The following is a 12,085-nucleotide window of genomic DNA, read 5'->3' as shown; positions in this document are numbered from 1 at the left end:
AGCCGACATACTCAAAAATACCCAAGGGAAACGTTGAAAATCATTTGCACCAGCTTAGTTATGTGAATCACGTCGATGTTTAGGTTCCACAGAAGTTAAGCGAAAAAAATCTCCTTGACCATAGTTCCTCATGCGATTCTCTCCTTAAACGTAATGAAAACGTTCCGTTTTTAAAACAAATTGTGACGAGCGATGAAAAGTGGTTACTGTACAATAATGTGGAACGGAAGAGATCGTGGGGCAAGTGAAGTGAACCACCACCAACCACAACAAAGTCCGGTCTTCATCCAAAGAAGGTGATGTTGTGTATATGGTGGGATTGGAAGGGAGTCCTCTATTATGAGCTCCTTCCGGAAAACCAAACATTAATTCCAACAAGTACTGCTCCCAGTTAGATCAACTGAAAGCAGCACTCAACAAAAAGCGTCCAGAATTAGTCAACAGAAAACGTATAATCTTCCATTAGTATAACACAAGACCACAGGTTTCTTTGATGAGCAGGCAAAAACTGTTAGAGCTTGGCTGGGAAGTTCTGATTCAACCGCCGTATTCACCAGACATCGCACCTTCAGATTTCTATTTATTTACGTCTTTACAAAATTCTCTTAATGGAAAAAAATTCAATTCCCTGGAAGACTGTAAAAGGCACCTGGAACAGTTCTTTGCTCAAAAAGTTTTAGGAAGATGGAATTATGAAGTTGCCTGAAAAATGGTAGAAGGTAGTGGAACAAAAGGGTGAATACGTTGTTCAATAAAGTTCTTGGTGAAAATGAAAAATGTGTCTTTTATTTTAACTTAAAAACTGAAGGCACGTTTTGGCCAACCCAATATATATAATATAGTAGCCAAAATTATTGAGTCCTTACCATAATACCAAGTAACTTATGATTATTATCCATTTAATCCTCACAAATGGGAACCATTATTATTCCAGCTTTACAGAGAAGGAAACTTAATTTAGAAGCCTAAGGAAGTTGCCCAAGTTCGAACGGAGTAGGAGGCAGACAGAACTCCAGAATTCATGACCTAACCGTACAATTCTATGACTTAGCTTAAGAAACATATACTATTTATATCCTTTTTAAATTTTAAAAATAAATGGAATATAAGTTGCTGCCTAGAGTCTTGATTTTACAAGTCTTGATTTTTTTTTTTCCTAAAAGGATAAAAGGTAAGAAGACTACACAGGCCATTTGTAAGAGCTGTGGCTGGTTAAAATTACCCAACATGCTGGGACTGTTTTCAAAGGAGAAGATACCAAGCTGAGCCCAGAATTTACACACTCCTGAAAAACAGATTTCAGTTAATCTCACCACCTGACATTTCTATCTTTTTGGTCCCTACTGCAGGGCTTCTTTTGGTCTGACTTTCTCATCTGAGAACAGCTATAACCATATTGAATCAATCGTTCTTTCAAGCAGTGGTGAAGCAGTGTAACCAAAACAAAGGCATGCGTCCCACAAGACACAAAGGACAACATTAACCATAGATTTGTGGTGGAAGAAACTCCCCCAAATGTCTTTCAAAACAGAGATTAAATACCTGTGGCCAAAAAATGCAAAATTTTCACCCTGGAGGACCGGCAGCAGAGCACAGGCAATTTCATCAACCATCTGGTAGATGTCACTTGGAAAAGGATCTTCCAGCCGACTTTCTCTCTCAGCAAGCCTTATGGCATGCACTGCAGATTGAGGAAGACAGTTAATACATAGAGACAGCGAGAGGAATGCTGTGATACTGTGAGAGAGCTTATGTTAATATGATGGGAGCAGTTTCAAAGACATGAATAGCAATGGTCAATGTAAGGAGAGAAAAGTTTTGGAATTTGCTGACTAGAAAGAGCATGAAGTACAGCAGACTAAATATCTGAAAAATATTCTCCAACTATAAAACATTTAGAAATACTAGCTGAGTCACATGTGTGCAGAGTTTGGCTCACAATAAGGTAAATGGAATACCTAGAAGAAAAAAAATAAGAGGGGAGTGAAAATTCCAGTCATGAGCCTGTGCTAACAGAATGGCTGTTTATTGCTTGTACCAGGAAAATAAAATACCAGGTTTAAAGGGTGGCCAAAAGGGACAAGGCATTGGAATGCCTTAAATTTTTGAGAAAGGCAGATAGACCAATGGAACAGAATAGAGAACTTAGAATCAATATTGTGAAAGTAACTATACTACCCAAAGCAATCTAAAGATTCAATGCAATCCCTATCAAATTACCAGTGGCATTCTTCACAGAATTAGAATAAATAAGTTAAAAATATGTATGGAAACAACAAAAGACCCTGATAGCCAAAACAATCTTGAGAAAGAAGAACAGAGCTGGAGGAATCACACTCCCTGACTGGACTACAAAGCTACAGTAATCAAGACAGTATGGTACTGGCACAAAAACAGAAATATCGATCAATGGTACAGGATAGAAAGCCCAGAGATAAGCCCTCACACATATGGTCACCTAATTTATGACAAAGGAGGCAAGAACATACAATGGAGAAAAGACAGCCTCTTCAATAAGTGGTGCTGGGAAAACTGGACAGCTACATGTAAAAGAGTGAAATTAGAACACTACATAACACCATACACAAAAATAAACTCAAAATAGATTAGAGACCTGAATGTAAGACCAGACACTATAAAACTCTTAGAGTAAAACATAGTAAAAACACTCTTTGACATAAACCACAGCAAGTGGTCTTTTTTGACCCACCTCCTAGAGTAATGAAAATAAAAACAAAAATAAACTATGAGACCTAATGAAACCTAAAAGCTTTTGCACAGCAAAGAAAACCATAAACAAGATGAAAAGACAACCCTCAGAATGGGAGAAAATATTTGCAAATGAAGCAACGGACAAAAGATTAATCTCCAAAATATACAAACAGCCCATGAAGTTCAATATCAAAAAAACAAACAACCCAATCCAAAAATGGGCAGAAGACCTAAATAGACATTTCAGCAAAGAAGACATACAGATGGCCAAGAGGCACATGAAAGGATGCTCAACATCACTATTAGAGAAATGCAAATCAAAACTACAATGAGGTATCATCTCACACCGGTCAGAATGGCCATCATCAAAAAAATCTACAAACAATAAATGCTGGAGAGGGTGTGGAGAAAAGGGAACCCTTTGGCACTGTTGGTGGGAATGTAAATTGATACAGCCACTGTGGAGAACAGTATGGAGGTTCCTTAAAAAACTACAAATAGAACTACCATATGACCCAGCAATCCCACTCCTGGGCATATACCCTGAGAAAATGATAATATTAATATTAATATTAATTAATTAATTAATATTAATAAATATGCATGTTTTAATTTCTAAGGCAAACCTTTAAAAGAACAGAAACACATGATATGCTACCCAAACTGGAAGAGAGGAATGTTTAGTGAATCAGAAAGAAAGGAGAAAAGTAAGGAAAAACATAGAACAGGTAAAACAAGCAGAAAATACAAAATAGCAGATTTAAACCCCAAATATCAGTGACTGTGTTTTATATTACATATTAATGGACTAAATTCTCTAGGAATGATTCAAAATTGTCAGATTTGGTTAAATGCTGTGTGTATGAGACATATCTAGTAAGATATTACTCTTATGATTTTGAAATAATTTCAAATGTGAAATATTCACTGCCAGGCTCTGGCACAGAAGAAACAAGTTCTGAAAGATGACTAGCTACCAGCTAGGCAGTGGAAAAGAAGGCATGGAGAATGGAGTGCCAGAGAACAAGGCAGAAAGAACAACAGGTGCCTTAGCCCCAGAAGTGAGATGGTGCATGGTCAGTTCAGAAACTGAAAGGATGTGAATTTGTATATGGATGGAGGGCAGAGCATGGATGGGAAGGTGGTGAAAGAACAAGCAAGTATATAAGTAGGAGACAGATTGTGAATGACCTTGTGAGCAAGCAACTTGAAAGGTTTGGGACTTGATCTTAACAACAATGAGAATCCATGGAAAGGTACACTGACCAGAATCACCTTTCAGGATGATGCCTCTGACTACAAGGTCATGGCAAAGAGAAAGTTAGGAGGCTCTTGTAAGATCTAGGAGAGAAAGGATGATACTTGGGGTAATCCTAACATTAGGAAACACTTAAAGAAGAGTTACTAAGGGCCAGGCATCACTCATGATTTTAATATGTATTAAGTCTTTAATTTTCACAATTATGTGGACATTCTTCCCCCCACATGGTGAAGGTATTATTATAAAATATTATAAAATTATTATTTTATTTTATTTGTTTTTATGGCTGCACTGTGAGGCTTGTGGGATCTTGGTTCCCTGACCAGGGATCGAACCCATGCCCCCTGCAGTGGAAGCACGGAGTCCTAACCACTGGACTGCCGGGGAATTCCCAAGGTATTATTATTATCTACATTTTGAAAATGAAGAAACTAAGGCACAGAGATGGTAAGTGAGTAAAAGACACATGTTGGCGAGGAGTAGACCCAGATAGCCTGGTTCCAGAAGTTGTGCTCTTAAACCCCAGTATACGCCACCACACTCTGCATTGTGCATTGCGTGCCACAGCTGTTTCCACCCCTGGAGTCCATGGGATTTGGTGATTTATTAGATATGAGGAGTGTGGGAGAGCTCCAAACAGGATGACTCCCAGCTTTCTGGCTTAGGCAACAGACAGAGTGTGTGGTGATGTCATTTCTAGAGACAGAAAACAGGAGAAGTGGATTTGGGGGAAAGGTGGTGTGTTTCGTTTCGGATTGTTAAGGTTAAGGTATCTGTGAGGCATCTGTGGGGGGATTTCCAGAGAGTATTTGGCTGTAGGGATATGGATCTCAGGAGAGTGTCTGGGAGTAGATTTGGGGATTGTCTGCCTCAAGGGGAGGGCATGAGAAGGCCTGCAGAGAACTGAGAACAGTGTTCTCAACTGGGAGTGGAGGCTGGGGAGGCGTAAGAGACTCCACGCCATATCAGACATATACGGCGGACGCTCTTTCTAGAAGAAATGCCCCTGCCTATTTATTGCATTGGTGCCTGGTGCCATTGTGGGAGTGGAGGTGAGGGTTGTGGATGCCCTCTCTCAAACCCACCCATAGATTCCGTAAGGGTCAGTGGGTTTCAGGTTAAGAGCGACAAGAAAATGGGTGAGGACAGAGCTCCAGGATTCACTAGTATCGAATCCAAGGGAAGCTTGGATGGGGCAGCCAGGAAATTAGGAAAAGTGAGCAAGAAGCCCCCTCAGGAAGAGGGCCCTCTGCCGCAGCTTGGGCCCTACACTCTGGACAGTGGTGTAGACATCATTTCAGCAGGACAGTGCTGGCTGAGGGTCTCAAAAAAACACCTACAAGTGCAACTTTATAGGGAGATATTTAAGACTCCAGCTTTTTTTTTTTTTTTAATGAGCTGACCATTTTTGCCAGAGTGCAGCGTGGTCATGCTACAGACACATGAATGAGATTGGCAAATTCTCTGAGAACCTGCCCTTCAAAGCTACCACCGCATCCCCTCTTAGTGACTTTTAGTACATCCAGTGTTTTCTCCTGAAATCTCTCCAATATGGGTCAAGTTGCCAGAGACTCCTACACCTGCTGTTTGCCCCGCGGGCTGGGGTGTGCCTCTCCTGATCCATCCAGACTGCGGTCTTGGCCTTTGGCTCTCTGCCTTGTCCGTACAGCTTGGAGAAGTCTTGTTCTCGGGCAGAGTTGTTGTCAGACTAAAGACCAGCACTTACAATGAAGAGGCCGCTTAAGTTCAATGCCTCCCAAATGTAGAGACTTCAGGCCCAGGAGCTGTGGGCGTGCAGGATTCCTGGACCATTCCTTTGCCCCATTCAGATGCTCCACTGTCTGTGGACAGCTCAGGAGAAATGGGTTGCATATTTGCTGAAGAGACCACCAGGGAATGAAGTCTGCCCGTGTAGACATCCTGTATGCATTTTATTCTAAATGAATTAGAAAGCTAAATATTTTTTCCCAAAAGTTATAAAGCTAAAAGTGAAAAGGTTATAGGAAGATACTTATGTAATGTTGGAATTGGGAAGACTTTCTAAGCAAGGTAGCCGTAAGGCCATAAGGGAAAATTTTAAATAGTAGACCCCATAAAAATTTTGTGTCTATAAAGGAGAAAATACCATAAATTAAGCTGAATGCTAAAAACTAAACTGGGTAAGGTATTTGCAGTCTGAACAATAGACAACAAACTAGGCAATGGAATATAAGCAGAGGGTAGTATCTCTCATAGGCCTGTTGTGAGGATTAAATGAGATTAAAGTGCCCAAAGTAAAAATTCTTAATAAATGACAGGTTCTATCCGTGCTTTTATAAAGGACACCTACAAATCATTGTTTTTTAAGATGGCTAATGGAAAAAGAATATGAATGAGCTATTCGTGGAAAAATATAAATGCTCTGTAAACATATAAAAAGATATGTAGGGCTTCCCTGGTGGCACAGTGGTTGAGAATCCGCCTGCCAATGCAGGGGACACGGGTTCAATCCCTGGTCCGGAAAGATCCCACATGCCGTGGAGCAACTAAGCCCGTTCACCACAACTGCTGAGCCTGCGCTCTAGAGCCCGCGAGCCACGACTACTGAGCCCACGTGCCACAACTACTGAGCCCATGTGCCACAACTACTGAAACCCGCGCGCCTAGAGCCTGTGCTCCGCAACAAGAGAAGCCACTGCAATGAGAAGCCCTCACACTGCAGTGAAGAGTAGCCCTGGCTCATGCAACTAGAGAAGGCCCACGCATAGCAACAAAGACCCAACGCAGCCAAAAATAAATAAATAAAATAAATAAATTTATTTTAAAAAAAAGATATGTAGCCCCACCCCTGGTTAACTAAAGGAACATTAAATCTACAGTGAGATTTTTTCTACCTATCAGATTGTCGGGGATGAAAAAGAATGGTTATATTTCAGTGCTGGCAAAGACATAGGGAAATTGCTGTTCTCATTTACTGTTCGGTCCTTTGTTCTTCTACAGGTAAGGTGATTTTTCCTCTCCGGCTCTTTCCATCTTTGGTTTTCTGTAGTTTGAGAATGATTTGCCAGGATGCCATTTTAGGGGCATTTATCCTGTTTGGTGTTCTCTGAGCTTCTTGGACCTGTGGGTTAGCACCTGCTTTTGACTTGGGGAAATCCCCAGTCATTATTGTTTCAAGTATTTCTTCCATTTCTTCCTCTCTTCTCCTTCTGGTTCTCCCATTACACATATGTTATACTCTCTGTAGTTTTCCCACAGTCCTCGGATGTTCTGTTCTGTTTTTTCCATCTTTGTTCTCTTTGCTTTTCAGGTTTAGGGGGGTCTCTGAGGTTTCCACTGCTGTATCCTCAAGCTCAGAGATTCTTTCCTCAGCCACGTCCAGTCTACCAATAAGCCCATCATAGACATTCTTCATTTCTGTTGCAGCGCTTTTGATTATTCTCGGTTCTTTCTTAGGATTTCCATCTCTGCTTACATCGCCCGTCTGTTCGCACGTGCTGTCTGCTTTGTCCATTTGAGCCCTTAGCATATTAATCAGAGTTGTTTCGAATCCCATGCCTGATCATTCCACCGTCGCTGCCACGTCTGGCTCTGATGCTTGCTGTATCTTTCCCAGGCGCGTTTTTGGCCTTTTGGAATGCCTTGTAGTTTTTTCCTGATAGCCAGACATGATGTCCTGGGTGAAAGGAACTGCTGTAAGTAGGCCTTTGGTCATGCGGTGGTGAGGCGTGTGGGGCGGGAGGCATTGTGGGGTCCTGTGATCCGGCCTCAGTCTTTCAGTGATCCTGCGCCTCTGGACCGTGAGCTCACAAATGTGAACAGGATGGCTAACAGGGGCTGGAGTCAGTCATTTCTTTTCCCCAGATTAGTTAAGCTCTGACCGTAGCCCAGCTGCTTAGGCTCTGGTTGACTAGTTTCTGCTGAGGACAGACCTTGTTAAGCACAGAACGTCTGACATTTTTCAGAAATGATTCCTCTTCCCCTCCTTCTACCAGAAGCACGAGGGGATTTTTCTCTGCTCTCTACTGTGGGAACCTGACTGCGCTCCTGAGGATAAAACTCAAAAGGGGGGAGACCCCTGTGACTGGGCTCCTAACTCTGGGTCTTGTTCACATGTAGCCTCCAGGGCTTTGTGAATTGCGGTCCAGGGGTTCCTGCCTGAGCGCTGGCTCCCATGGGGGTTTCCACGCGTGAGTCTCTGCTCCCAGAAGCTGTCTCTCCAATCTTGGGGGCAGCAGTTTGTCCTGTGTCCCTGCCTCCCACCCTTAGGGATCTCAGAAGAACTGTTGACTTTTCAGGCTGCTGGGATGGAGTGGTGACTTCCAAGCTCCTTGTATTCAGAACCAGAAACTGATTTACTGTTGGTATAGTGGAAACTGGAAGAGTATTTAGTAAAGCAAGCTTAACTATCCGCTAAAACTAAAAATGTGCATGCCCTTTGACCTCACATTTCCATCTTTGGACAAACTAGCATGAATACACAAAGATGTAAGTACCAGAATATTTTTTTGCAGCAGCATATTTTATGTAGGAATGGTTACATAAAATACGATATACTGACACAATGGAATGCTACCCAGTTGCTAAAAAGAAATGAGGTAGCTCAGTATATCCTGACATGGAAAGAAAGAAATCCCAGACACATTTGTTAAGTGGAAGGAGAAAAAGAGCCAAGTTTCAAAATAGTGTGTTTAAGATTCAATTTTTGTTGAAAACTTACTCGTAGTAAAAACGAAGGCATACTTAGAGAAGAAAGGCTATTTTAGAAGAATTTATACCAGAAGAACTATTGGCTGCCTTTGAGGGACCCTGTTATAAGGCTGTTAATTAATGACATTTGTGTCTTATATAATGAATATGTATTTGATAATTAGGCAAAAATTCAAGAAAGAAAATAGGAACAGATAGAGCTAATTAAGAACAATAGAACAGAATTGCTTATTTCCATCACTTTTCCCTGCATCAGGGGATAATGCAATAATAATCTCTGACTCAAAATTTGAATTTACCTTCTGGGAATACTGTGGGAGAGTAGGCCCAAAGAAAGGGAAATTTTAAATCTCCTTGTGTCTCTTTTTCTCTTTCAGAAGATTATAGCTCTAATATGACAAGGGTTCCAAACAGAAATGTTTTGCCAGTGAACTTTTTTTTTTTCCTGTAGAGTTTTTTTATTGTTAATCCTTCTAATAAAAATCTTTATCAGGAAAAATGCCACCCCCTGCAGAGATGCCCTTTCTTTGGTTCTCTTGTGTCAAGATTAGTGGTTTGTTGTGCCCAAGAGATGTTTATAATGGAATATTTTTTGACATGTATCTCTCCCTGAAAAGGCTGATTTAAAAGTAAGTTAGTGGAGCAGTGATACCTGTGAAAGCTATTTGACTTTGACGATAAAATAGAGTTTATTGCTACAGTTTTCCTGCTTAAATGACATCTAAGAACCCTGCAGGATGACTGAGCGTAGACTAATATTCTTCTGGGTTCCTGGACCCAGTTCCAGTGGGGAGGTAGGGGTGGAGGGTTCCCACATAGCACCAAGCAATTCTCAGATGCCAGCTGGGTGTCCTGAAATTCATCTCAGTTCTGACACCGTCTATGCAGAGACAGCATCAGATCCCACAGGTTAGGGGCTCAGTCCCACGAGACTATCCCCCCCGACCCCTCACCCAGGTTGTCACATGTGCTTCTGACCAGGCTACAGATTGGAGGTTCCTAAGACCCCCCTCCTTAGATTCGGTCAATTTGTTAGAGCAGCTCACAGAACTCAGAGAAACATTTACTTTCTAGATCACCTGTTTATTATAAAAGGATGTAACTCAGGAACAGTCAGATGGAAGAGGTGCCCAGGGCAAGGTGTGGGGAAGGTTCACAGAGCTTCCGTGTCCTCTCCAGGCGCCACTGTCCCCAAACCTCCACTTGGAGAGAAATCACCAACCTGGAAGCTCTCTGAACCCCCATCCTTTTGGGTTTTTATGGAGGCTTCCTTACATAGGCATGATTGGTTACATCATTGGCCATTGGTGTTTGATTCAACCTCCAGCCCCTCTCTCCTCCCGGAGGTCAGGGAGGTGGGATTGAAAATTCCAGCCCTCTAATCAGGGTTGGCTCCCCTGGCGACCTGCCCCCATCCTTAGGTGCTTCGAGAAGTGACCTTCTTAACTACCTTAAAGTTCTAATCTTTTAGGAAACTCCAAGGGGTTTGGAAGCTGTGACCCAGGAACCATGAATCAAGACCAAATATAGATGAAAAATGTATATTTTGGTCATCTGCAAATACATGTCTATTTTTATCCATCAGCATATTGCGCATCCCAACGTAGTTTTCCCTCCTGTGTATAACATGCGTTTTTCCTAAATGATTAATTTCATGCAATTCAGATTTTACATAATGACCTGTTGTTGTTTTTACAAACCCTGTGAATTTCCTAACAGGAGTCCCGGAGGTGATTTGGGTGCCAAAAAGAAAAAGAAGAAACAGAAGAGAAAAAAGGAGAAACCGAATTCCGGAGGCACCAAGTCAGACTCGGCATCTGATTCCCAGGAGATTAAAATTCAGCCGCCTTCAAAAGTGAGAACCATGTTTTCTTTTAACCTCCGTGGTGTCCCATGTGTGTGAAAGCGGGTCCGGGCAGCTTAGGCGAGTGCCCTGTTGGCTCAGAGGTGTAGTTAGGGTGTTGCCGTGACTGTGTACTGTGTGGTCACAGCAGGGTATTTACAGCCTTCCCAGGACTGACATTGGCACCCAGAAAACTAAGAGGTCCGTGCTGGGCTTCTATGTGTGTGTGTGTTCTGCCCGCATCCCCCCTTTCTCAGTGAATTAGTACATAGGTTGTAGTCATAGAAGAAAGTCTCACGGTGACCTTGTTAGATTTTTGTTTCTGGTTTTTGGGGGGTTTTTTTTGTAGTTACGCTTAATATTTGATTCCCTTTTGTTCAGAAGATATTCACATTTTCATTTTTCTGGGTGTCTAATTACCTGAATAGCACAGCACCATCTGGCAGCAGGTTTCAGCAGGAGCAACCATGGGTAAGTCTCACGTTGACTTTGCCTTGGACCAGTCTGCAGTGGCCATTCTTAATTCTATTGCCAAGGGTAGGAAGTAACCCATTTTGGACCAAACCAGAAGTGGTCCTGCTGGGCCCTGCGTCTCTGTATGCTTCTGGAGATGCCGATGCCAGGCTCCACTTCCCTGGGGCCACCCATCATCCTGGCTGTGAACAGAGACCTCGTGTGCTGGGCCCAAGGAAACAGAGCCCTCGATGCCAGAAACTCACAGCGAAAAGGGGTAGAGTTAGAAGCATAACAAAGCAGAGGTCATCTGATTGTTGTAGCTCCAAGTAAGTTGGACAGTGCGTGGTGTCATGGCAGGAGCTCGGTCCTGCCCCAAAGCTCTCAAGCTGTGAGCCTTTGCCAGGCTCTGCCCCTCCTTAAGCTCATTTCATCTGCAGCTTGGAGACATGCCTCCTCCCCAGCTCATAGGCTGTTAATGAGGTCACAATCAGACCATCTTTATAATGTGGTTTTTATACCATGTAAAGCAGCAGTCCCCAGCCTTTTCGGCACCAGGGACCAGTTTCGTGGAAGACAGTTTTTCCACGGACCAGGGCCGGGGGGATGGTTTTGGGATGATTCAAGCGCATTACATTTATTGTGCACTTAATTTCTATTATTATTACATTGTAATATATAATAAAATAATTATACAATTCACCATAATTCTGACGGGAGGCGGAGCTCAGGCGGTAACACGAGCGATGGGGAGCGGCTGTAAATACAGATGAAGCTTCGCTCACTCGCCCGCCACTCGCCTCCTGCTGTGCAGCCTGATTCCTAACAGGCCACAGGCCGGTACCAGTCCGTGGCCTGGGGGGTGGGACCTCTGCTGCGGAGCACTGTGTATACATGGCAGTTGTTACCATTACGCCAGTTTTGTGGGGTCTCAGGTTTTTTTCTTGCACAAACTTTACATCTTACGACGTTGAGTGAGTCTTGCAGGTAGTTTTGTTGTCGTTGTTACCTGTTTTACACATAAGGACCAGGAATCACTGGGAAGGAAAATTCCTTGCCCCAATTTTTCCCTGATTGCCTTTGTGGGGTGAGAAGAAAGTGCAGTTTCCCTCACTAGCTTTTCAACT

At 42.7% G+C, this 12,085-nt stretch overlaps 1 protein-coding gene across 1 annotated transcript in view; it reads left to right on the top strand.

Moving 5' to 3' along the window:
• Nucleotides 1-3,677: 3,677 nt before the first annotated feature.
• Nucleotides 3,678-12,085, top strand: part of LOC309819352 (glycylpeptide N-tetradecanoyltransferase 2-like) — a gene marked incomplete at its 5' end in the record, with an annotated part of 34,940 nt that continues 26,532 nt past the window's right edge. The window contains 4 exons of the mRNA XM_082649444.1: nucleotides 3,678-3,773; nucleotides 6,854-6,952; nucleotides 7,615-7,673; nucleotides 10,382-10,517. Of these exons, the coding sequence (XP_082505570.1) occupies nucleotides 3,678-3,773; nucleotides 6,854-6,952; nucleotides 7,615-7,673; nucleotides 10,382-10,517 (390 nt within the window). The remainder of the gene's footprint in view (nucleotides 3,774-6,853; nucleotides 6,953-7,614; nucleotides 7,674-10,381; nucleotides 10,518-12,085) is intronic.

The sequence above is a fragment of the Grampus griseus genome (genome assembly GCF_964374135.1).
Source record: "Grampus griseus genome assembly, chromosome: 2".
Lineage (NCBI taxonomy): Eukaryota > Metazoa > Chordata > Mammalia > Artiodactyla > Delphinidae > Grampus > Grampus griseus.
This window is presented reverse-complemented; position numbering and strand designations above follow the sequence as displayed.